The sequence below is a fragment of the Motacilla alba genome, chromosome 11 (genome assembly GCF_015832195.1).
Source record: "Motacilla alba alba isolate MOTALB_02 chromosome 11, Motacilla_alba_V1.0_pri, whole genome shotgun sequence".
In the NCBI taxonomy this organism is placed as follows: Eukaryota; Metazoa; Chordata; class Aves; order Passeriformes; family Motacillidae; genus Motacilla; species Motacilla alba.
In genome coordinates, this window is record NC_052026.1 from 12,207,778 (window position 1) to 12,233,001 (window position 25,224).

Below are 25,224 nucleotides of genomic sequence, written 5' to 3' on the forward strand. Positions count from 1 at the left end.
ATGTAAAATCCTGAAAGAGAAGATGAAAAGCATGTGTGTATATATGTATATAAACCCTGACAAGAACGCCTGCCCCTAAGAAATGGTACCTCTTTACCCCACTAACTGTATTTGGAAAACAAACCCAAAAATGTTAAAAGTATGTTAAAGAAAAGTTTGCTCTCTGAACACAATGAAAGAAACCCTCTGCTGTACAAAAAAGGGAAATACTGTATGTTTATTATAATTTAGTAATATGAGCAGGAGGAAAGTATTTTATAATAGCTTAAAATCCATGGCAATCTCTCCTGTCTTTGTGTCAAAATTTATAGCATATGTGACAGCAGTAGGGTCTGACAGAATTTCTGATTCAATAACAGAGCTGAAGAAATAAACAGCTTGCTTGCAGTGGGGATTCCATTCACAGCTTCCCTACAGGAGAGAGTTAAAAGTGAAAGCAGTCAAAATCTACAATATTATTATTATACAGTAACAATGGAGTAAGAGTTCTTGTTCTTGAGCACACAATGCTCAACAGTCATCATTTACACTGCCATCCACTCCACTACAGAACACATAACTTGAAATACCATCTGCTACACAACACACTGAAGTCACTGACTTAAAAATGGATTTGGTCAAAGAATACTGAGATAGAATACCAAAAATACTTACTCCTTCCCCTCCAAATTTTTGCTTTTGTTAAACTGAGGTTATTTGTATGAAAAAACTCTGCTTTGACCTAGCATACCATTTCAATTTTGAATTTGATTCCAAACTAGGGAGCATTTGGTTGCAAATCAGACCCTCCCATTTTAAGGTACATCCCCTGCTCCCCACAAAACAGATATGTGATGACAGAGTGTTCAAACAGTGTGAGAAGGAGTACTACACAACCCGAGCACGGCCAGCAGAGACCCTCTGCAATCCTACAGACTTTGACATAATGAATTAAAATGAAGATATACCTTTTCATTGAGCAGTTGCATCAGTCCTGTACTAACAGAGATATCAGCAGTAAGATGATATTCCATCCACAGAACTGCTCCGTGGCTCTTGCCTTTCCTAGGGAGAAATGCAGGATAAAACCTGTCACTTTACACAATCCTGGCAGCTTAAACACTGCACTAGTGTTTAAGTGAGAGCTGCAAAAGCATGAACAACTTCCTTCCTTGAAAGAAAGCTGAACAGCTGACTGAGTTGGTAATTGGGGGCAGAAACTTTAAAGTATTTGCAGATATGAAATCCAAAAAGAGGCAAGGAAGAGAACATGTCATAACTACATCTGCTCAGCAGCACAGCCACTTAACCAGCACTGAGTAACATGGCATGAATTACACAGCATAAGCTGAGAACTTCCTTTAGAGACCCCAGCTTCTACTGACTCTGAATTTAGAGGAAATATTTACCACACACACCATGTCACTTCAAGTGCCTGCTCCACAAGAAGCAGAGGTCACGCCACTGTGCTGCCTGTAAACACAACTGCTGCAAAGGCACAGAGACCCCACACAGATGGCTCTGCAGTCTATGAAAGCTTGACTTTTGTTTAATGAGAAACACAGCAGTGTTTGAGCCATGTTATCATTAGATCATTAAAAAAAACCAACTTTCTCGTTTTTAAATTCTTAACAGCATTTCAAGTTTGAACAGAATTAAGTGCAATCTACAGTTACAGTGGAAAGTATCTCAGAAGATGTGGCAAAATATAAGGACTGCCAGGAATATAGGTAGAAGGAAGAATAACATATACATTAAAAGCTATTAACATATATACAACAATTATATGCTACTAGCATATAATTTTAAAGCTATTAAACATAATAAGTTATTAATAATTAAACACAATAAATTTGACAAGCTAAGTAGAAAATTCTTCCGCAAGAACTCAGCAGTAGGCAACAAACAGAAACACTAAAAACCATCCAAGTAATATTTTATTTTCTCTAAACTATAAATCAATCCATTTAAATTTTAAATCAGAGTTATTAAAATGTTATTTTTTGAAACAGAGGCCTATTATCTAATCCAATAATATCAAACATTATTGTATTATTGTTATAGCTTACTGTGAATACCCACAGGAAGCTTGTGTCAGAGCAACTTCCACAATCTTAGGTCAGATTATTAAAAACTGCCAAGTACATTTTCACCAGTTAAGTGTAATACACTTAAAGGAGCTCTAAACTCAACTCCTCTAAAGGGCTTGACTGGGAGGTAAAGAAATGGACAATGACAAGAATATTTATTGCAGTGAGAAAACTGACCGTAAGAGCTTCACAGAGCCCTCTGTGCTGAGACAGTGCTGTGGCACAGTCTTTGTGAAGTCAAATGTCAAAACTTCCTGCGGCTCTGACAGTGACTTGCAGGGATATTCCCACAGCGGGTGAGGTTCTGCTTCCCTGGATTCCCTAAAATTCAGAGAATCCTGAAAAAAGGAAGGAATAAAATTAACTGACAACAACAGAAATGCAAACCCAGAGTATTCAAGCAATAAAGCTGCAAGAGGGCAGGAGTGCACTTAGTCACAAGGGAGAAAATGTCCTACACGCATGAAACCAGATGCTGTGACTGGGGCCCTCAGCCCTGAAACAGAAATGGACACTTTCAAAACGCAATGCATTGAAATTTTCTTTTCCCTCAACATGAATTCCACTCTACAACTGCCTGTACTCCTCCAAATTAATCTAGAGCAAAGCTCTAGAAACTGATACAAATGAATCTCAATGGTGTTCTGCCTAATACACAAGGTTTTCAACAGTCACTAAATGCTTTATTGAGCCAAACTGAATTTTTATTTTGCTAAGACTTGTGCTGAAACTGATTTTCTTACTTTAATCATATCATCCATAGTCTGGACATCAAAACCTTCACAGGTGCCACATGGACTCCGGATTCTCCACAGGTCCTGTAAGAAACAACAGCATTTCATTTGGCTTTATCGAAGGAAATGGGAAATCTTGAAATAATTTTAGCTGTAGCTTAGACATTTAATAGCAAACCAGAAACTATGAATGTATTGCTAAACCATTACAACTACTGCAAGAATCAGAATATAATTCTAGGAAAAGGTTTTTTTAAGTCGGTTAATTCTTTAATCGTTGTTTTCAACTCAATTTTATGTGGAATGATCTCTGAACAAACCCTGTACATGAAAGTATAAAACTGAGGCTCAGGTGACATGAATGTTACTCCACATTCTGCTATTTGCTGAATAATCTTCAGCCATCACTCTGCATGCTTTGGTTTCCTCATCCAGAACATGAAGAGAATAATGCTTATTTACTTAGAAAATGCTGCGAGTTCTAGGGAAGTAAATCCTCTAGATAAGAGAGCATGGAATGAAATTTCACTGCTCATTTCAATCTGATTATACCGCTGATTACTCTAAATATCTGCTCCCTATTACAGGATTCAGATTTACATTATTTACTCAGTATATAGTTAAACTCTGTACACTTTTGCAGAAAACTAAAAAAAGGTCCACCACAGCTGATTAGTTCCAGAGGGGAAAAAGAACAAACCCCTTCTCACATGCACAAATCAAAGGCAGAACAAAGAGAACAAGGTTAAAGAGCATTCAAATAAAAAAACTGTTAAGGAAGAGAAGGCTCAGACACAAAAACTATACAGCTAGTGAGCCAGAGGGGAGAAAAAAACTACAAAAAAAGACCTGGCATTTTTAACAGATAAACTGAAGGCTGTCTTTATGTGAAAATTCATTACATTATAGGTGTTTTTATTTAAAGTATGTACATTTATTTACACTATGCCAGATTACAGAGTTCCCTCACTTAAGCTACTGGACTCTGCATGTTAATGATGAAAGTACTTAGTTTCCATTTTCATAGTGGGTAAACACTTCACAGTCTTTTGCTACAACATCCTCAATAAATGAAAAAACTACGTTTATAACTTTGTATGATCTTTGAAGGATGAGTTTTCAAAGTATTTTTAAGATGTGCTCATATTCAGAACTGTGCACAGCCGCAGGCAGTTAAAAAATCCACATGCAATTGGGAATCCTGCCTACAGTCTTATAAAGCCTCATTTCAAAATCTGGTATGTTGCAGAATATCTACTTTGTACATATATTTATATGTAATATACATAATAAAATAACTAATTTTATAAATAACCACAACTGTCACATCCTTCACTAATCTCTAATCTAGGTAAGTATCTTAAAACATGCAGCCCTTTTATTTTAAATGGCAAAATTACTTGAGTTAATTTGCTGACAAGAGATGGCTGAAATAGCAAAATTCATCCTTCAAGATAGCAAATACTCTTTTCTCAGATGGTAAGTACTGGACAGTATTAAGATGCAGTAAGTTGTAGAGTACTCAGTTTTAAGTGGATTTGTGTAAATATCTGAACAATCTCACCTGGAACTCCACAATCATCATGTGCAAAGAAGCAGACTGAGGTAGGACAGTGACATTGCTGGCAAGGTGAGTGCTCACAGCTGTCCTGGCATACCAGAAATACAGGTTATGCCATGGCAACAAACTTGTCGTGAAAAACGGCTCTCCCACAAGGACAGAAATCTTGGCAAAGGAGGGAAGAGATAAAAAGCATTATAATAAAGAACAACAACTCACAACACAGGCTGTTTAGATCTTCCAATAGCTGCCAGTGCAATATATTAAGTAAAATCACCTAGATTGATCCATAGTGATTTAATTATTGTACACTGCACGTACAGCACACTGGACATTGTTCTGTGGGTTTAGCTACCACATTTTAAATTGAATTTTACTGCAACAAAGTTTGTGAGAAAATACTGAGTTTGAAAGGCTTTGTAATGAGTCATAGAATTCTGAAGTTTTGGAGTATGTTATTACTTCCAAATAGATTGCAATCTTCTTGAGTGGCCTGTGAAAGAGTTACAGCCTTGTAGAACCAGTTAAACTGCCTTAACTACTGGGAAAATTATGCAGCAGGGGAAGTCAGACCCTTCAAAAACAAAGCAACAATCCTCCCACAGTCTTTAGTCTCCTTTAATTTTAGTGGCACGTGGTGTGAACCATTTTAATTTTAGATTGATTGGGATATAACAGAATTCATTGCGGTTACAATTCATTTTTACCTTCTGCTCCCTACCAACCCCTGAAATTCAGTATAATGGACAACTGTAATATACCTTTTTATCTTCCAAATGAGAAGGCTTCAGCAACTCAGGACGAGCTTCTATTATTTTAATTTTGTCTTCAAGATGATTTGCTTTAAAAAACTAAAATCAAAAAGTAACACACTGTCTTTATCAAAAGCCACAGTTGAGACCAAAATAACAATTTCATTGAAAATAATTAGAAGGAAAAAAACCCACAAAAACCAACAGCCAACAGAAATTTTAACAAAGCTGCCTGCCATAACTCATGAGGATGAAACAAGTGTATTCTTGAAGGCTGCATGCACCTAGAGCCAACATGCCACATCTAGGGAACTAAAGCATGTGTCCTTATCTATCTAAAAAGGCAGAGAGCACAAAAGTTGCCTCACCTTCATTCATTTGCACTTTGAAGCATATGAGAAGGATAATCAAGAAAGGTAAGAATCACTTCACCTATGCATACACTGCATATTTGGCTTTTCTTTGAGACCAGGTTCCAGCCCTCCCTTGCCCACCATTCCTGGTTTTGCACTTCTGAGCCACAGGCTGATCCAGATTTCTTTCAAACACACAGTGGTGACTGAAGGAGCCACAGCCCAGTGATGACTCTGAAACTGCTTCCAGTCACTCCCCAGGCACCAGCTGCCTCTCCTGAACAGCCTCCACGGCACTGGCAGAGCCTCTGTGCCCTTCCCCAAGGCACAGCAAACATTCCCAACTGTCCCAGCTGGAAGACAGAACTGCTGGATGCTGCTTGCCAGGTGAGGCTGGTGCAAGCTTTGGGATGCTCTCACTAATCCTCAGAACTAATGCTCCTTGGCTTTTATCACCAGGGCAATGGCAGCAGCAGAGCAGCAGCTCAAGCAGACAAGCCAAGAGGCATCTGCAAAGGAGAGATCCAGCTTTAACAGAAAACGGAATACTCACTTTTTCCATGACAGAACAGGACACTCCAGAGTTTTCTAATGTAAACACCTAATGAAAATACACACTTAGTCAAACTAGCTTCATAGTTTTTAATTAAAAGCATATGTAACTGAAGAGTGAAGCAACATTCTGATGCCCTAGTGAGCACAGTTCATAAGAACATGCATATATTCCCACTATAATAAACGTTTTTAAGAGCACAACACTCCCCAAAACTACAGGTTAAATACTTCTGTTTTCACAACTACACCAGAAAAAAACCAAACATACAACAGAATGCAAATACTTATTTTCCATTTTTAAGTTGCACACGGCATATTAACATTTGTCTGAAGCACATATTTACTCATGAACAAATTAAGGAATATCACCAGTGTGCCAAATTGTAAATACTGCTTAAAATGACCTGACTGTATCAGCTGGAAAGTGCTCAGAAGCCTTTTGCAGTAAGAAAAAAAATAGTTTTTATCTAAAATTGGTGAATTGTTAGGCAATATGCAACATTCCTCAGGATTATATTACATTACACATTCCCAGATATTCAGTTTAACTCTAACAGATGTGGTTTAAAGAGCCCCCCATCAAGTAGGGCATTTATGTGTGTGAGACAGCCAGGCAGCTCTCAGTTACACACAGAGCCAGTATTCTTACTGCTTCCTACTTGGCTCTTACAGATCTTCCACTCTAGACTAGGTAATAAATGTAATAATGGAGTTGCAAGCATAAAACAAAAATACCCTCCCAGACATTTAGGTCCATAGAGTTTTTCAGAGAAACAAGAAACAAGATGGCAAACAGGAAGCAGTGCGGAATAAGGAACAGCACTTTCCCTCAAAACTACACATTGGTAAATGTCAAATCTGGTAATTATTATCTTCCTAGACTTCAGCTTGACCCGAGATGAATTTAACTTCCCCTTCAACACAATGTGAGCCTATTCCTCACTTGTCCCTGAAGAGGCGCTGCAAATAGTTAAATAATGAGCTGGAAATGAACTACACGAGAGAAAAATACCAAGCTAAAATGCAAAGATCTGAAAAACAGGACAAAGTACTGTACCTGCTTTGCTCCAAGATAATGAGCCAGCACGGGCAGCAGACTGCCATCACTGATACAAAGGCAAACACTATCTGTTTTCAGAACCTACAGAAAACAAATAGTCAGTTATTCTTATTGCAGAGGGAAAAGTTTTCCACACTTTATATACTTTCATATCAAATAACTGTAAAAAAATTCTCATGTAATGCCTTGGGCTTAGGTCTGAAAAGGTTTGCTCAAAAATGTAATGGATGTCGTTATTCAACTCCCACTACCATGTCTAACAAACACACAGAGCTACTACAAATCCTCTGCAAAAATGGCTGCTTATAAATTCAATACTAAAGTTTTCAAGACAAAACTATAATGTTCATCTGCTGATGGAAGAAAAATACACTTTGTGAGCAAAGTGCTTTGCAGGGGACAAACAAATTCCATAAATAATGACATAAATAAACCAGTATATGTATCCATCAGAGAAGCCAATAAAACCTGCAGGCAGCAAGCACTCACTTTCCTCAAGGACTTGATGTACTGGCATGTTCGGTTCTGATCATTCAGCTCCCCAAAGCGGGGCCTGTTCCAAAGCAGATGGGCACGACACCTACAGACAGGACTCTCCACACAGACATCTGCTTTGTGCTCCTCTTCATCTGCTCTGTTCTCCCCTTCTCTGGAAAAAAATTCAGTGTAGCATCAGTAAGACATTTTTGCAAACAGGCTCATTGATGCATTTTGGCTGATACGCACAGCAATGAATACAAACTCTGCTGTCACTTTTTCAAAGTTCCTGGCTCTCCAGAGACATTTCTGCAACTCTGCATTTCCAAATGAAGAGAGGTCAAAAAGAATTTTCACCTTCTTTAAAAGACAAAACCAAGAACCATCCCCCACTTTACCACTAACTGTGATGGTTATGTAATTTAGGCTTTGCCCTTTCAGCAAAGAGGTACTTGTTTGGATTTTGGATTCTTAAGTAAAAAAGGCACAGCAGATTCAGACATTTTAAAGCTAGCACTGGTTTTAAAAATGTTTGCTGCAATTGCCATTACAACCAACGTGATTAAGCTCTTTTTAATCTGAGCAGAAGGCAATAATCTTAAAAAGACAGTGCTGACTAGGAAAATAGAAAATGGAAACAGAATGGCAATTATTTCACTTCTTTACCTGCATACCACTTCAGCAGTGCTGTATTTTAGGATTTCCAGGAATCAACCATGATTGTTTTATGCTTCTTTGTCAGAGAATGCAACCAGATACAAGGCAGGAGCTTGCAGTCCAACTGAGTTTTTAAGCATAATGTGTATTTTCCACCTGTGCATTGCCCATGAAGCAGCCTTTAATATTTTTCTACTCTTTAGGTTCTAAACTTGCTCTTCTACATAAGGATATGCTCTAAGAGCAGCAAATACTCCAGCCTGGAGTAAGAGAGCAGCCTTTTTCACACAGATTGTTACCTGACTTTCTGCAGGCTGTACCACACAGAGTACTCATCACGACAGGCAGTCAGGTACAACTTCTCACCCTGCACAACTGGCTCCTCACGTGGAAGAAAATAAACACACTGCATCCAGTGATCCCTCCACTGAAAAGGGATAACACACAAAACCTCAGGAACTCACTCATAAATAGTAATTGGAAAGTAAACAAATAGCAGGAAATCAATTAGGAAGAATGGGCACAACTTTGAAAATGCATGATTAATTTAAAGAATCTTGTTCAATTTAGCAAGGCTGAATAAAGACCAGTATCACATATTGAATAATATTGATTTCTTGCAACAGAATAAGCCCGAGACCATTGGCTTGCTCACTGGCCAAGCTTCTACTGCAACCAAATGAAAAACAACCCAAAATTACTTTGCATTTATTAATGTTTACCCTCCACAGTTCTCTTGTGTTAGAAACCTGTATGGAACTGCTGACAGCCTCATGCACCTAGAATTAAGCCACTTAGTCTCACTCTGATCACAGCACAACTACTTTGTGTTTCAAAAAGCTGGTTTTTGCACTGCAAATATCCTATGCTGATCAATCCCTCTAAGCTGACTGAACACCTCCAATTTGGTAATTTCAAATTTTATTCTCAAACATGCTAAGTGTAGACAACCAATCATTTGGTAACTTCCTTTTGACTAAGTTCTTCCTACTGGTAAATACATTCACACAGCGACACAGGAATCTGACGTAATAGTGATAGTATTTCTGTAATTATCTGTATCAATCCAGCACTTTCCTACACCAGCCTCTTTTTTGTTTAATGAGAGTATAAATATACTACCACAAACATAACACTTACTTGGAAATTTAATAGAAGAACTATAAGGAAGCAAACCACAGAGTAATATTTTAACCAGGGATACAGACTAGTTAAGGAAAAAGATATGGAAATTTTTATTTCTTGAACATAAAAGAAATAATATCTGGAAGGACAGCTTCAGTCTTTAAGCTTTATATAAAAGATGATCCTTAACATTTAACATTAAAGAAAACCTAAAATGGGCATATACCATAGCTAAAATTTCTACAATTTGCTTATTTAGCATCTTCCAATACATTAAATACTAGAAAAGTTCCTAAGCAATTTAAGGCAGAGCTGCTTAAACCCCCCAGTACTCCAAAGAGTTTCAGTCATCTGACAATGGCATCTGAAGGCTCAGTATTTTACCTGCAAAGCAGAAGTGGGTTTTACCCAGTAGGGAGCCATCGAGCAATTTATCCTCCCAGAGGGGTCCATGTCAATATCCCACCAGGAAAGTACAATTTGTGCCTTGCCAGATTTCACAGGCTCCAGCTGCACTCTATAGTAGGTAGAAGCACTCTGTACTGGCTTACTGAAATCCACACTGCAGGGAAGCATGAAAATTGTAAAAAGAAATAATAGAAGGGAATTTGTAAAAAGAATTCTTCAGAAAATTCTCACCAGTTTCTTAAGCTCAATACACAGTTTATACAAAAGGCATAACAGGATAACTTTATTTTGAACAGAACAATGTCTCCCTTACCTGAACATTTTCACCACATCACTAAGAGTACTGAAGTCACTTGAAGGCATTTGATTCAGCTGGATATCACAAACAGAAGGAACACCTGGACAGTTCTCCATTTCTGAAGGTGGAACAAGTATTTTTTCACCATCCTCTGCTTCAACATGAACAGGAAACAGTTTCTTCCAGGACCACATTCTTCTGGATTCCACTAACTGGACATACACTGTTGCCCTGTGAGGCACTGCCTCACATCCTTCCTGAGTGTTCACAACAAAGGGTAAACACATTCAACAAGTTTCACTTATTAACATAAGGGAGAATTAAATCAATTGAAATGCAAACCCATTTAAAGAAAAGTTGGACTGGGAGCTTTGAAATCTAAAAATATAAGTTATTTTAGAGACTTCTGTAACATCACAGCAATTTGTCTCTCTGTGAAACCGAATACACATATCTATCCTGTTCAGTGTGGTTCAGCAAGGCCAGATCACTTCATTAACCATGCAACATTATCAGTTTACTAGCCTCAATTAAACTTGCATTTCCATTCTTGTTCTGAAATAAGAGATCTAGCCTGAGCTTCTCAGGGCAGAAAACTACTAAGCTATCAGCAATAAAAGAGAGTTACTGATCATAATGAGAAAATAAGAAAAATAATGCCTCAAATATTTATGCAAGGAAAACTTTGTATCTATGCTTAAAGAGTGGAAAACATACAAGTTGTCCGAAAAATCCCACTATGAACTAAGAACCAACCATGAAGTCCAAAAACAACACTTTTACAGAAAAAAAGACTAATTGCAATTAAGAGTTCTATATAGAGAGTGGTACAAAGTTATGGAGTGCTATTGTCTTTATATGGTGTCTTTAAAACTGGTGAATGGAAATTTGGAAACCCAAATAAAGTTCTGCCATCCACATTTTAATGAAGGGAAAATATTAGAAAATGTAAAAGAGAAAGCCCTAAAATTATACCCATAGATTATAAGTCAAAAAAAAAAAAAAGGATATTATTTAAATATAGCGTTTAACATATTTTCACGTGCAAAATGCATATGGAGTAGTAAGAGCACAATAGAAAAAAAACCAAACAACCAAAAATGAACCAATGCCTGGGAGGTGAAGCTCATTAAATTTAGGAGAATTTTTAAAAATGTCTTGGGACAAAGTTGTTATTAAGGAGAGCTTCAAATCAGAACTGGATGCCTTTCTGAAAGACATTTGTTAACCAGCAAGTTATTGGTTTCAATACAAAGCAATTAGGTGTAATTTCAGAGCCTGTGACTTACAATATGAACTCAAATAGCTTTATTCTAGGAATGAATCTAGTAAATTATTCACTGAATGAGAAACTAGCCGATGTGATGGTGTACTTACCAAGGGATACAGAAGCCTAAGTTCTGTATAATCTCTATCCTACTTAAAAAAAAGGCAGAAGAATTTCTCTAGTGATAGATGTGACACACTCCCTATTTTCTTACCTGTACAAGATATTTGTGTGCGTGCTCATAGGTTGGTAAAGCTCCTTCTCCAATCAGCTCTGTATCAAATAATTCTGTTACCAGGATGTTTGCCCGACACAGCATGTCTCCATCTAAAAGACACAAATTAACATTGTAATGTTAAATCTTTATGAAAGTCTTTCAAGAAGATGCTATCCTGAATACACAAGTAATTAAAAAACTTATTCCTGTTAAAATGTCTGCTGAAGACTGGAAATTACTTTCCATTTGAAATACAAATGGCTACTGAGATATTACCAGAACACTTTCTTCCAAAGCAGATTTCCAGTGTTACTTTCTAGAATGTAAAGAATCACTGAACCCTTAAGGTTGGAGAAGACCTTTAAGATCAAGTCCAACTACTCACCCAGCACCACCATCATGTTCAGCACTAACCCATGTGCCACATCCACACATTTTTGAACACTTCCAGGGATGCTGACACTACCCTTTCCCTAGGCAGTCTTTTGCATGCTTTACAATCCTTCCTGTGAAAAAAAAGTTTCCTAACCTCCAGTCCAAACCTTCTTGGGCACATTTTTAAGCTATTTCCTGTCATCCTGTCACTTGTCACCTGGGAGAAGAGCCCAACCCTCACCTGGCTACAACCTCCTTTCAGGCAGTTGTAGAGATGAGGTCTCCCCTGAGTGTCCTCTTCTCCAAGTTGAACCCACCCCAGCTCCCTCAGTATTCTTGATGCACTTGTTTTAATTAAAAAATGTATAAGAAATAAGAGTAAGACCTATTCCTTCATGGTTTTCAGGTACTTGCCAATTTTTTTAAGCCTAGCCTTTTCTCACTTTTCTCACCTGGGCCAACTGTGACTTCAGTGGAATGCTTGTTGATTACTTTGATCTTGTCAGAAAAACCATTTTTCTCCACTATCTTCACAGCAGCATTAGCCATGGGCTTGAACACCTGTGAACAGCAAGAGTGTAACGAACTAGTACCACTCAAGTCAGCTTTCAAAAATGGAAGGGCACCTACACAAAATGCAATATATTTATTTCTGAAAAAAAATTAACATCTTATCTTTTCCTATGTTTGAAGTTCACTACCACGAAACAAGGCAATGAGCCTCACTTGAAAAATTCAGAGCTTCACTGTTAGTTATCAGCTGCCTCTAAAAGCTACTCCAATTTAACTTTTGAAACACAAGAATACACATGAATACTGCAGCATTTACATTAAACAAATTCATTTCTTTGTAAAAATAAAGATATCTATACATGCATCAACAGCAGCCCCTAAAGACTTATATGTACTCAAGATGTCAATGAAACCAAAACACCCAGCACTGAAATACTCACTGAAGAGTGCCAAAAACCTGCTTGCATTAACAGTGTAATTGTGAAGAGAATCTACGCTTCATTCAGAACAAAAATAACAGAAATAGTACACAGCCTGAAAATAATAGCATCACAAAGAACATGTTGGATATGTGCAACCCCTAACCAATGCTCACCTCAATGGCATAGCAGAAATCTGCCCCAGCTGAAGCTGCCATCATGGACAGGAGTCCTGTGCCAGTCCCTATGTCCAGCACAATTGCTTTCTCACCTCTCTCTTTTACTCTGCTCACTGCAGCACGAATACCTTGGTAGTATTTCACATTCTGTGGAAAAGAAAAGAAAAAATCAGCAACATTTTATCCATTTATGTTTTTAATTTTTGTGCAGAAATCTTGCACTCTTTGACTGTGAGTTTATAACCAGAAAAAGGCCTACAGCTACTCCTCATGCCAAACAGTCACACCAAAGCCATCTTCAGCAACAACAACTGTACCTGGCAGAATCAGCCCATTTAAAGTACATCAATATTTATCCCAATGTTCATAATACCATTGGTCAATCAGCTATTTATAACATAAGCATGATTTCCAAAAGTGATATATTTTCCCAAGTAAATAATAACCAGATCCATGGGAGATACTACAGGTTTTCTGATTAATTTTCCCTGCAGGACCACTCAAATAGTCATATTCTCCCTATGGCAGTATAAGAGCTGAAGTATCTTGGTTTAGATTCCTCTCTTCATCTACTCAAAAAGGTTCATACATGAGAATTAAACCAGTGTGAATCCTGGTTTTTAGTTACAGGCCATTAAACAAAAGAAAGAAAATAAATGCTGTCAGCCACAAGATACAGATTGATATATATGCCTTTATTTTCTTTGTAACAACCTATACTATAAGACATTCATTTCCAAAAGATTTATCAAGCCTTTCCAAGGAATACAAAACCTTTGAACATTATACATTGGGAAGGTCTGCTGGATCCCTTTCTGAACAATTCTATTCAACCATTTTGATACATATAATTCCAGAAGCTGTTTTAATTTCTCAGACACAACCTGCTGCCTCTACACAGTTTACTAAATGCCTGATCCCACTGATATATTTTAATTCAATATGAATTTAAGACTCATCGTGGAGGCACCACAAAAATCTTTCAAAATGTTATTGATGGAAGGCTGACTTAATGGCTAGAGGAAAATGAATATTTGAACTATTCACTGCAGATTTCACCATGCAGTACATATGGTAGAAATACCACAGAAGAACAGACTTTACTTATACTTCTATAAAACTAAGAAACCCAGCTTCACTTTTACAGCCTTTGAATTCATCTAATGAGCTCTCTGTCAAAAATGTCAAACACAGAACAGCAAAATCAGCTACTGAATATAAAAATGTTCTGCAGCAAACAATAGAACAATAAAGTCAGATGTAAGAAGGCATCTGTTGATCTGAGAGCAGGTCTGGTACCTTATAGAGTACAAAACTGTGATCATTTAATCTTTCAGAGAAACCCATATAGTCACACAGTGACAGCTATTCAAGGAGAAATGCAATGGCTCTTTTCCCACCATTCAAAAGGGTTTGCTCCTGTACTTACTCTGTCCTTATCATGAAGCATATCTGCATAGCGTGACCTGCAATTAAAGATATTCCAGTTAAAATACTCCATTCTGCAAAGCAACTGGTCCCTGTGCCCCACAAATGCACAAACTGACACACTCTTTGAGGACCTCAGGCGTTTCTGTAATCTAAGGGATAATGTAAATTCAGTGATCCGGCCATCAGCATATAAATCAACTCATGAACCACTGGCACAAATCCTCTCCCCACAATGGACCCAAGGCACAGACAGACCTATGGACAAACAGCTGTGAAGCAGCACCTGAGACACACATAGAGTCATACAGAGCAATGAAAGACAGGCTACTAATGACTTTTTTTTTACCAGGACTTAAACTTCTTTGTTTCCCATTTCTCCATGGGTTGCACTAATCAAAAATACCCCAAAATATATCTTCCCACCTTCTCTGGCTATTACATTAAGCTCTTAAAAAGCTAGAACAGGAACAGTTATATGTTGCACTTGCATTTGAAAGAAATTTAGTCAATGCATTTTGTCCCAACGCAGTCATTGTCAGTATTAGGATCAGCACCACAGAAAAAATTTAAAAATTTAAAAGGAAACTACTTTGAGAATGGTTTACAACACTCTATATTGACAGCTGTACACCACTGGGCACATTTACTGACACAGTCTGTTCACCTCATGCCCTTGGAAGTTCTACAAAGACAGACCCTCAAACTGCCCTTGAAAAATGTAGGATTTGCTCATTTTCTGGTGTCCTTTAATGGAGCAAGCTACTTTTCCAAGCATACCTTGCAATCTCCTGGTGGTAGTCATAGTCCTCACCCTCTTCTATCCACTCCATCGAGCCAGTGGTTGGATTGGCTCTTCCACAGAAGGTCTTCATGATCAATCTCAAGCCCTATTGTATTATATTGTGTGCAGCTTTGCTTTCGCTTCAATGTAATACACCAAACAGCGTCTGTGGAAAAAAAACCAAAAAACCAAACCAACCATAAAACTTTTAGTAAACACAATAAGTATCACTTTAGCTCTTGTACATTTCCCCCACTACACCTGCCGTGGCCAGAAGGTCGCCAGGCGACCTGCCTGGTGACCGCTTTATGCTTTCTTCCTAAGGACGTTTTAAGCTAAAATCTGTCACCTAGCCCTACAATGAAAGGAGATCCTAACGATAACCCAGGTGTAACCCCTGAGAACACAAAGCAGAAAAGAACGAAGGCAGCAGTAAATCCTCACGGAAGAGCATCCCGTAAGTGGATCAGGCCGGCCGCGGCCCCTCTCCCGGAGTCCCCACAGGAGGGAACCGGCACAGGCCCGGCCCTTCCCCGCCTCAGGAACGAGCTGCGATGGGGCACGGCCAGAGCGTTCTCCGCCATCCCCAGCCCGGAACCAGCGCAGCGGGCCCGAGAAGCCGCGGGCTCGTCCCTCCTCAGAGCCCCAGGCCGGCAGCTCCGCAAGCCGTGGGTACCTTCCCCGCCACGTGTGCCCACCTTGAGCACCGCGTGTGTGCCCGCCCCGAGCGCCGCTCGTGCCCAGCCCAGCACCGCGTGTCCCCGTCCCGGACGCGGCGGTCCCTCCCCGCTGCCGCCGCCGCCGAGCCCGAGCCGCGGGGCCGCCGCTCCGCCCCTTCCCGCGGGCGCCATGGCGGGCGCGGCCGTGCTGCGCGTGCGGCGGAAGCGCGGCGGCCCCGAGCCGGCCGAGGCGCTGCTCCTGGCCTGCAAGCGGCGCCGGGCCGAGCCCGTGGAGAACAACCTCTTCAAGCTGGTGGCGACCGTGTCCTCCAAGGTACCGGGGCGAGCCGGGCGGGGCGGAGTGGGCCGGTGCTCCTGGAGGGGTTTGGGAAACGGCGGCTCTCTCTGGCTGCTCCTCGCGGTCTTTCAGGGCTCCCCTGTGGGTGCGGTGGTCTGGAGAGCAGCCCGGCCCCGGGCAGCGCCGTCCGGTGCCGGTAACCGAGGGCACGGGGCTCCTCCCGCGCTGGGTCAGCCGCGGGCAGGGCAGGAGCGGAGCTACGGGCCGCAGCACGCAGTGACCCCCGTGACAAGCTGTGCACAGCTTTCCTCGCTTTTCTACGCTTAGAGGCTGTTCCTCTCTTGGAAACTACAGAACAGTCAGTAAGCGAAGCTTCAATTTCTGCTGTGTGAGATGCTGAAGCTCAGCCCTACAAGGATAACAGCCGCCATCCAGCCTTTTATATTGAGTAAGACTTGTCCGTCTTGGGAAATGGTCTTAGGACACTGTAAATTATATTATGCCCTAAATTTAGGTCCATTGCAGTCTTCCAAAGGCAAAGGTGGTTTTGTTTGAAGAGCTATTCTCTACCACAAAGTTGTTTAAAAATCAAATTGAAAGTCTTAGGCCTTCTGTTCTATATCTTGTGCTTTCTTCCCCTCATAACAAGAGAATATTATGATTGTTATGTTGTTTAAGCTAATAGTAGAAGTTACTTGAATGTTGTTAGGATTATTGGTACTGTGGTTCTTCATCCCTTCTAGGAAGGAGTATGACTTGCTATGTTGATGCTATCATTATATTCCTTCTCCTCCTCCTCTTTGTTCCTTTCCCCCAGAATGAACCAGTTCAGAAGTACGTTAAAGATGCCATCACACGGGACAAGGCGGCTAAGAGCCTGCGCCCCTCTTTGGGAAGCACCCAGCGAATCCTTCAGGATCTCCGTTGTGCCAAGCAGGCGAAGAGGAAGGAGAACCGGTACCGGGTGATTTCCAGCCACCGGCCTGACTGCACCCACACAGCCGCACCTGCCACACACGGCCAGGCTGCGCCCCACGGGGACACGTCCGAGTCTGAAGCACTGCAGGATGCTTCACCAGAGGAGAGCGGTGCTGTGGATAAGAGTTCAGACTGCTGTGGGAAATTCCAGCTGTTTGATATTGTACAAGAAGAGGAGACGGTGGGAGATTCCAGTGTAACCACTGCAGACCCACAGGTCAGCTATGAACTTGGGGTACTTGAAGTACTTTGGTATGGCTGTTGAGTGGTACGTGTGGGCAGACTGCTGTGGGAGTTTTCTTGCACTGTAAATATTCCACTATTTAATAGGAGCTTTAACTAGATTGCAAGCTGGAATGTTTCATGAGGATCCTAAGTGCACTAATGTTGAAACAGACAGTGTGCAGAATTGCTGCTTAAGGAAGGGCTTGTACCCCCTTATTTTTTCTTTGCCCTGGTCTGATGCATGAGTTCTCTTTTCATCTGAAAACTGTTGGCTGTAAATAAGACTTTGCATAACTTTAGTGGAAATACTAATTTTTTTTTTCTCAGCGGAAGACTGATCCAGATGCAATTCTCTGCAATGCAGTAGAGATGATCCGTGAGCGTTTAAACGTTTCTGAAGATGGTAAAAAAGAACATGGTCACAAAGAAGATGAGTATGTTTATGACATCTACTATAAGGAAACATCAGCCCCTGATTGGATTGAAAACATTCTTTCTGTACAGCCCTATAGAGAAGAATATGAATGGGTAAGGGTGTGGAAAAAACAATCTTTCTCAACTAGAAAGATCACAAATAAAAGATGTTTAAAGTCCTGCTCTTAAAAGCTGCCATGCCAAGAAAGGTCCTTTAAGATAGACATTGCACGTATGCTCAGTGACTTCTGTGTTAGGTCTTCTGTAATTGCCAGTCCCATGTTCCTGCAAGTTACTGTTGATCCCAGGACATCATGTGACAAAATGGAAGAGATGGTGCTCATGTAATGAGAAGAATTTGTCTGGTTTCAAACTGCCAATTAAATTTTGGCACAGGAAACTTGAGTAATTTATGTCTTGCTTGCAATTAGGACGCAGCCATTAAAATGTCATTGTAAATATGACTGAATGAAGAGAAGAGCAAGGGGGAACACACAACTTTTACAGTATTGGAGGACTTGACTTTAATCTTCATATGAGATATTTTTTCATAATAAATTGTTCTTCAGTGACTGTGAAGTTAGGAAGTTTAATGTAAGGTTTAGTCTTGTGTTGTATAGTTCCTGTGATCAACAGACTTGTATATTGGGAGCCTGAAATTATTTCCTCTCTTCCTTGATCCATTACACTACTGCTGAAGTGAGCAGGATTAAGCTAGACGTTATCATTGAAACACTGGAGTGACGTGTGTGACTTCACTGATTTTTGGCCTAAAGCAGATTTGAAATGTTATGGTGAATGCAGTGACAATTCAAAATTCTTCTGCAGTGTGCCCTGTGTCACTGCAGAATTCCTTCTGCCTGCCATCAGTTAGTACTTCCTGGCTTTTTCTGATCTGTACAGTATTGCACAGGTGGAGGAAAACCCACTTAACATTCACTATAAACACAGACACTCAGCATTGTGTTTTGTGTTGACATGCAGGCAAATGATGATCCTGGTCCAGAGGAAGTGTATGAAGATGAAGATGATGAAAACGATGAAAATAATTGGCGTAATGATTATCCTGAAGAAGATGAATTCTTAGCTGAGGAAGATGGAGATAAAGGTACACCTGTCATAAATGCTGTTTGCTTTCCTGCTGTGTATGTATACATCCCCTCTTTTTTACATGCTATCCCTAAAAAAGCAACTTATCTGAGGACTGCTGGGGTAGCATTCTGCTCTTAAAATGGTGAAATGTGCGTAGAGGAGGATTATCTTTCTTGGAACTAGAAGAGAAATTAGTGTTTGTGAAAAGACAAAATTGAGATGTCAAATTGAGGCTGCTGGAATTGCAAAGGTTTGCTTGCTTACAGAAGGAATCTATGACTTGGGTCCACATGCTTGTGAAACACTGCCTTTGCCCTCTGAAGTCCCTACCCCAGAGTACTTCAAGCACAGTTCAAACCTCAGCTCATACAGAAGTTGTTCAGACTTCATTATTTTCTCAAGAAGCTTAAACTAGTCCAATTAACTTAATTTTTAAGTAAAAAGAAGGGATAATCTAGAAATGTTGATGTTTTCTCTGCAGACTCTGAAGAAAGCTTCAGTGATGAGGACCAGTGTTACAGGAGAAGAACATGGGACAAATATCGACAGGAGGTTTTGCAGGAATTTGGATATGATGAGATTGAAGATCTGGATTCTGACTGACAGCCTGGTTTTGGAGACGAAATGCATACTGAAGGTGAACATTTGCTGCTGTAGGAGAATGTACTATCTGAGCAGCCAGCTTCAGCTGGTGGATATTAAACAGATGGGTGTGACTACAGCCACTTGACAACATAAATTTTTTTCTAAGCATAAAATGCTTTATGTTTTAAAATAGAATTTTCCACCCGTTGCATGTGTTGAGGTTTTGAAGGGACCTTTTATTTATTTTTGTTTTCCCAAAGCTGCATGCCCAAGTGTTTGTGCCTGTAGCAAACGTACAGATATGGAGGTACTGTGGGCAGCAGCACTTCTGGTCATGACCAATACGTCAGGTTTCACAAGAAGATCCATGTGTCTGCCCTGATGGCAAGTGGAAGTCCTGGAAGGCACCCTATCCTACTGCTTTCTCCTTTATTTGTTCCTAAATGTCAAGTGACTTTCTTCACAAGTGTTTGAACATATGAAATGCCTTGACCTGTCCATTACTCTCCACAATAGTTTTACTGTTGGAGTAGAACAATGTGCATTTAAATTGTAAATAAATTTTTTTTACCAAGTTTTCTTTACTCATTTAAAAATCACAGAAGTTGGTATAGCTGAACCCAGGTCACCATTTTAATTTGCATTTGTACATCTTTGAACAATTCCATTTGGACACATGAAGTATTTCAGCACTCTCCTACTTGAGTCTGTAAAAAAATAGCTGATAGGATTAGCTCTTAGCTGGTCAATGTCATTCATGAACTGGAGGCTGCAGCAGTACTTATCCATTCAGTCTTGACTGGTAATAACAAAGGAGTGGAGGCACGGTATTTTTGTTTGCTTCAGAGAAAAGTTAACAAGGCAGTGCAAAAATCCAAATATCTCCACTATTATTCAAGTCACTGATGCAACTGTGGTGCACCCTTTGAAGTGTGTATTGCTTCAGCCATAATCTTGTAATTACAAGATTTAGTTCAACTTAAATGCACAAAGCCATACATGTGGCCGAACTCAGGTCAACTGAGACAGGCATTCTGGACTAAGGTAAAAATCTCAGGTATGCGTTTGAAGTACATCTCACTTTGCCAGACAAACAGGATTCTTGTTGCCTTTTGCTGCACCAAAATTCAGTATCAAAACTGTCCTGATTTTAGGCTTACAGCTTTAGAATTACATAACCTATGAATCAGCATGTCTATGCTGCAGTAGTACCTTTTACTTCTGTTTTTATTTCTAGTTTTTCTCCCTGCTACTTAGCTGTCAAGATGCAGTATCTGCCACAGAAATTCTGCTATAGAAGGAAAAAAAAGTGGTTTCTGGGATGTTTTAGATGGTCACTTTCTAGTGAACAGCACTGAAATTTATAAAGGGAATTTTCTGACTGATGCAGTAACTCAGCTACTGTGTCTTCACTGAAACAGTTCACAAATAAATGTTTACAGGCTTCAAACTGAACATTTTAATTTTGGAAGTTTCATAAAACCTAGCAGAAATTTACAAAGTACTAACAAGTTAACAAGAAAAAAAATCAACCGTTAATCAAATCTTCAGTGGCAAGGTGCTTAGTGATTAAATCCTTGCCACAGTCGGGTACATTTCCATGTAGCGTACAGAATAAAATCTTTAAGGGAGAAAGGTTGGTTCAGTCTATAAATAATGGAGCAGAACTTAATTTATCATCAGGGGAAGAAAAAAAAATGAAGTAGTTTGTTGTGACCAGTTTTCTTCTGGGAAAATAACTGAGATAGTACAGCAAATCATTTCATGCAAGCATCCATCAGAATTAAGCTGGAAATGACTTCGTCTTTGGAGTCAAAGTGGGTTTTAGTCTGATGTAATAATGCATTACTTCACCACCTGGTTCTGCAGAAATCAAATTTGATCCATTAGCTCTTACCATTTTCATACCAATTCTGAAGAAGAAACAGTATTGACACACAGCTTGTGTGAGTAGGTAATGAGTAGGTAATCATTATCCAATGAAAACCTGCCTTGAAAACATGCCACAGTTTAGGAGGATGACACAAGGGCATGATCCATGTTGGAATCCATCTGCATGTAAGAACATTTTCAGCATTTCTGAAAGACCACCGAAAACAGTTTTTCTGTGTCTTCCAGTTCCAGCTCTTCCCTTTCATTTGTGTAATTTCCTTTATTCTCCCTCCTGCTTCTTGTAATGGCTTCAAACTTTACTTGGATTTGATTTCTGGTTTCTTTTCCTCATTTGGGTCCATCTCTGTTAAAACACAGTAACAGAGCAGCTGCATGTTTCGTGTGACTGCATCTGCAGAGAAATTGGAGATAGATTAGAACAACAGCCACCTTTCTCCACGCTAATTACAAAACACATCTGACTAATGAAAGCTGTCAGGAATGCTGTCTCACCTCTCTTTAGGGAAACAAACAATAAAAGCTAGCACAGTAACTGTGTCCCACTTATTTTTAACAGAATCTTAAACTGTTCTGTTGATATCCTAGGGTGTTCTGCTTCTTAGGCACCTTAGGGTGTTCTGCTAAGTAACTGAAGTAAAATCTTTTTTCTCTATAATTAAGAGAGTAAAATTGATGGAACAAAGAAAGTAAAACTAATAGCACACAGGGAAAGCTACATGATTACTGAGTATTTACATACATTCTACTACTGCAGCACCACATCCTGCTTTTAGGGTCAGGCTATGTTATTAACCTTCCTTACCACATCCCTCATCATGGCTGTCTCACATAGTGACAATAACAAAAGAGCACCGATGGAGAAAAATTGAAATTTGTGTAATTTAACTGCTGTAATTCAACAGAAGGCAAAATTCCATTCTTTACTGACACAAAATCTGTTTTCAAGTAACTGATTCAGTAAAGCTGGACAGTTTGTGCTACCAAGAATGTTCACACTTTTTACAGTCATCAGTCTTGGTTCAAATCAAGACTTTTTCCTGATGTTTTGGCTGTTGCTGAACAGTGTTTGCAGAGTATTCAAGGCTTTTCTTTCCTCTTACTCAGCTCTTGCTGCAGCTGGCAGGATGGAAGAGGGCAGGAGGTCTGGCAGGAGGATGGCCAGAACACCCAAACTATGCAAGGGCTATTTCATGTTATCTGGTGTCATGCCTAGCAATAGAAAAGGGTTGAGCAAGAAGTGTTTGCCTGTGGGAGTGTTTCCCCATACAGCTGTTGCTTGGAGACTGGCTGCACACTGGGCTGCCTGCGAGATGTGTGACTGATTGCTCTTGCAGCCGCAGGGCTTTTTCCCCTCTTCACTTACTAAACTTTCTTTGACTTAACCAGCAGGTCTTCCCACCTTTGTTCTTCCTGTTCTGTCCCTCGTGCTGCTGGGGGTGCTGATGAGCCAGCCCTGGCTACTCAGCCGGGTCAACCCCACGACCCTTTCCATCAACAGACCAAGAGTCACCTAATTTTCCTCTTTCCTAAAAACATCTCCAGCTAACAAAGAAACTTACCCATGATCTTGTTAATAAATTGAGGTCTCCTTGATGCAGGTAAATAGACTCCCAAGAAAAAGAATGGAATTCCAGATAAAGCAATGGCAATTCCAATCACGGAATTTATAAAGTCACTATAGAGTGGCACTACCACCAGAAATATTGTGCATATACAGAATATTATTGGGAAAGCCAGACTCAGCTGCAGACAGAAAAAAGAGAACACAATGTTAATGAAATATTCACTGTCTGTAGTTAAAAACATTATGATACAGACTTTTCTCTCTGAAACCCCCTTTGTGAAATTCTCTGCTCTTCCTCTCGTATATCTGGCTATTTAGGACCATAAGCAAATTGCATAATTATTTTTAATGGAACTGTTGCTAAATATTGCAAAAGTAATCAAGTATGGTAACTGCTGTGCATAGTGGCATGAAGTGTTTTTAGACAAAACCAGTAAAACTCAGGAAACAAGAATTACTGACTTTTTTGAGTAGAGTATCAAAGTATGAGTTTATTAGAGGATCAGACACCATTGGAGCTAAAGGTGATCACAGAGTTACTTAACTTGAGCATTTCCAGTCAGAGATTTCTGCTGCTAGATAAAAGGCTAACTACTATGTTAGGCTATTGAGACATTCTCCAGTGGGCCGACAGAAAGGGTACTTATTGAACTAGCATATAATAATAGAGTGTACTGACACAACAATCTCTTGTTCCTACCTATCAGACAAGCTAACTTTCACAGTACAACATCAAAGGGAAACCACACTATGTCCTGATCAATCTGTAACCTTTCGACTTAACATGTATGGTCCAGATTTTAGACAGTACTTTTATGTTATATGGAGGGCAGGGATTTTCAACAATTGTGTAATAAGTATTACCTTAAGAGGTCTTGGCCGATCTGGTTCTTTCCAACGTAGATATAACTGCCCAGCAATAGAGAGACCAACAAAAAACCAGTAACTGAAGCTGAAGTAATTAATCAGCTTGAAGACATCTTCCACAGCCAGGTAAATAAGGGTCATAAAACACTGTCAGAAAAGAACAAGACTAAGAATCTAAACCCAAAGATTTGAAACTTACTGTTTATCCTGGTTTTTGCCTTTAAGTAACACCTTATATTCCTTAGTGTCTGCCATAATTTTATGCCTCAAAAATTACTTTCTCAGCAATCACCTTGATGATAGTGTATTTTATCTCTTGTGAATTTTTTTAAGTTTTCCTTTCAATAATTCATATTCTTGTTCTGAAAAAGTTGCCTTAATTCATTGACTGGATCACAATAAATTACATTCTGCTTCAGGGGACTGGGTTTTCTCTGAGCTGCATTTAGATGTGATAAGCATCTGAGAGAGGCACTTTGGGCAATAGGAATTATTCTGTCTTGAGCAGCAGAAATATTTTATATACAATATGTCAATTATTAGTTGCAGTTTCAACTGGCTGAAAATGCAATCCATTGTAAACAGAACACATTTCTTATGGCATGGCCTTTTGCTAAACTGATGTTCTGACTTCAGCATGAAATAGAACACGTACATGGACTAGTTATTTTATACTTTTCTCATGTTATTTTTTATACATATATATTTGTGTACATTTTTCTAGCCCTGTGTTGAAGCTCCATTTTGAGGGAAGCTGTGCTGTGTGTCCCATCTAATTAGTTGAAAAGAAAAGCAATAACTTGCATTGAAGAGCAGAGCTGGCACAGGTGTGAACCTCTTTATGTGGATCATAGACAACAGATCAGGAAGGTGACCTTCCCGAGATCCTACAAAAAATAGCCTGAAAGAAAAGCAGTAAAACACATGTTGAAACCGTGGGCAAGAGAGAATATATTACAGAAAATCAAAGAATAACACCAGTCAAAGTAAATATTTACAACACTGAATTTCTGTCCTTTAAACTGGAACCTTCTTATAAAGATGTACTGTACAACAACAATTGAAAGGTAGGTAAGCTTTTAGAAACATGCTGTTAACAACCATTTTTTAAAAAAAAAATCATCCTACAGGTAAAATAGGCAATATCTACAGTAACTGAAACAAATTTCTATTGTTTCACGAAATTCTAAAAGCTAGCACTGAAAACATTCCAACTTAGGGAAGAACAGTTTTCAATGCCAACCAGAAGAGATTGCCAGGTCCCTAAAATGATGTCACTCAATCACATACTCAAAAAACAAACACACAATTTTATTATCAATTCTTCTATATTGACTGCTTCACCAGATGATCATATTTCTTCTCAAAAGAGGCATTGCAAATTCATTCAATGGATAGGAAGAATATTAAAATGCCTG

The 25,224-nt window shown here is 39.4% G+C and overlaps 3 protein-coding genes across 8 annotated transcripts in view; 1 reads left to right on the top strand and 2 right to left on the bottom strand.

Annotated features, from left to right (window-relative positions):
• Positions 1–193: 193 nt before the first annotated feature.
• Positions 194–16,979, bottom strand: PRMT7 (protein arginine methyltransferase 7). 2 transcript variants are annotated; one of them, XM_038147847.1, is made up of 18 exons: positions 16,192–16,979; positions 15,228–15,397; positions 14,449–14,485; positions 13,017–13,166; positions 12,361–12,469; positions 11,531–11,643; positions 10,065–10,306; positions 9,728–9,905; positions 8,518–8,645; positions 7,574–7,733; positions 7,082–7,165; positions 6,023–6,070; positions 5,126–5,215; positions 4,368–4,529; positions 2,813–2,887; positions 2,247–2,407; positions 948–1,044; positions 194–411 (listed from the first exon to the last, which is right to left on the bottom strand). In XM_038147847.1, the coding sequence occupies exons 2-18, from the start codon at positions 15,320–15,322 to the stop codon at positions 256–258; spliced, it is 2,085 nt and encodes a 694-aa protein (XP_038003775.1). In that variant the 5' UTR covers positions 15,323–15,397; positions 16,192–16,979; the 3' UTR covers positions 194–255. The 2 variants fall into 2 exon arrangements, with proteins under 2 accessions (XP_038003775.1, XP_038003776.1); XM_038147848.1 differs by lacking the exon at positions 16,192–16,979 and adding an exon at positions 15,930–15,978.
• SLC7A6OS (solute carrier family 7 member 6 opposite strand) lies at positions 15,999–20,051 on the top strand. The gene is made up of 5 exons (XM_038147860.1): positions 15,999–16,224; positions 17,006–17,383; positions 17,719–17,919; positions 18,790–18,913; positions 19,379–20,051. The coding sequence occupies exons 1-5, from the start codon at positions 16,081–16,083 to the stop codon at positions 19,498–19,500; spliced, it is 969 nt and encodes a 322-aa protein (XP_038003788.1). The 5' UTR covers positions 15,999–16,080; the 3' UTR covers positions 19,501–20,051.
• Positions 20,052–20,917: 866 nt separating this feature from the next.
• Positions 20,918–25,224, bottom strand: part of SLC7A6 (solute carrier family 7 member 6) — a 40,772-nt gene continuing 36,465 nt past the window's right edge. For 4 of the 5 annotated variants that reach the window (XM_038147850.1, XM_038147849.1, XM_038147853.1 and 1 more), the window contains exons 7-10: positions 24,611–24,707; positions 23,804–23,953; positions 22,935–23,118; positions 20,918–21,766 (exon numbers count right to left, since the gene is read on the bottom strand). In XM_038147850.1, the coding sequence (XP_038003778.1) occupies positions 21,672–21,766; positions 22,935–23,118; positions 23,804–23,953; positions 24,611–24,707 (526 nt within the window). In that variant the 3' untranslated portion in view covers positions 20,918–21,671. The remainder of the gene's footprint in view (positions 21,767–22,934; positions 23,119–23,803; positions 23,954–24,610; positions 24,708–25,224) is intronic. The other variant, XM_038147854.1, reaches the window with a different exon arrangement.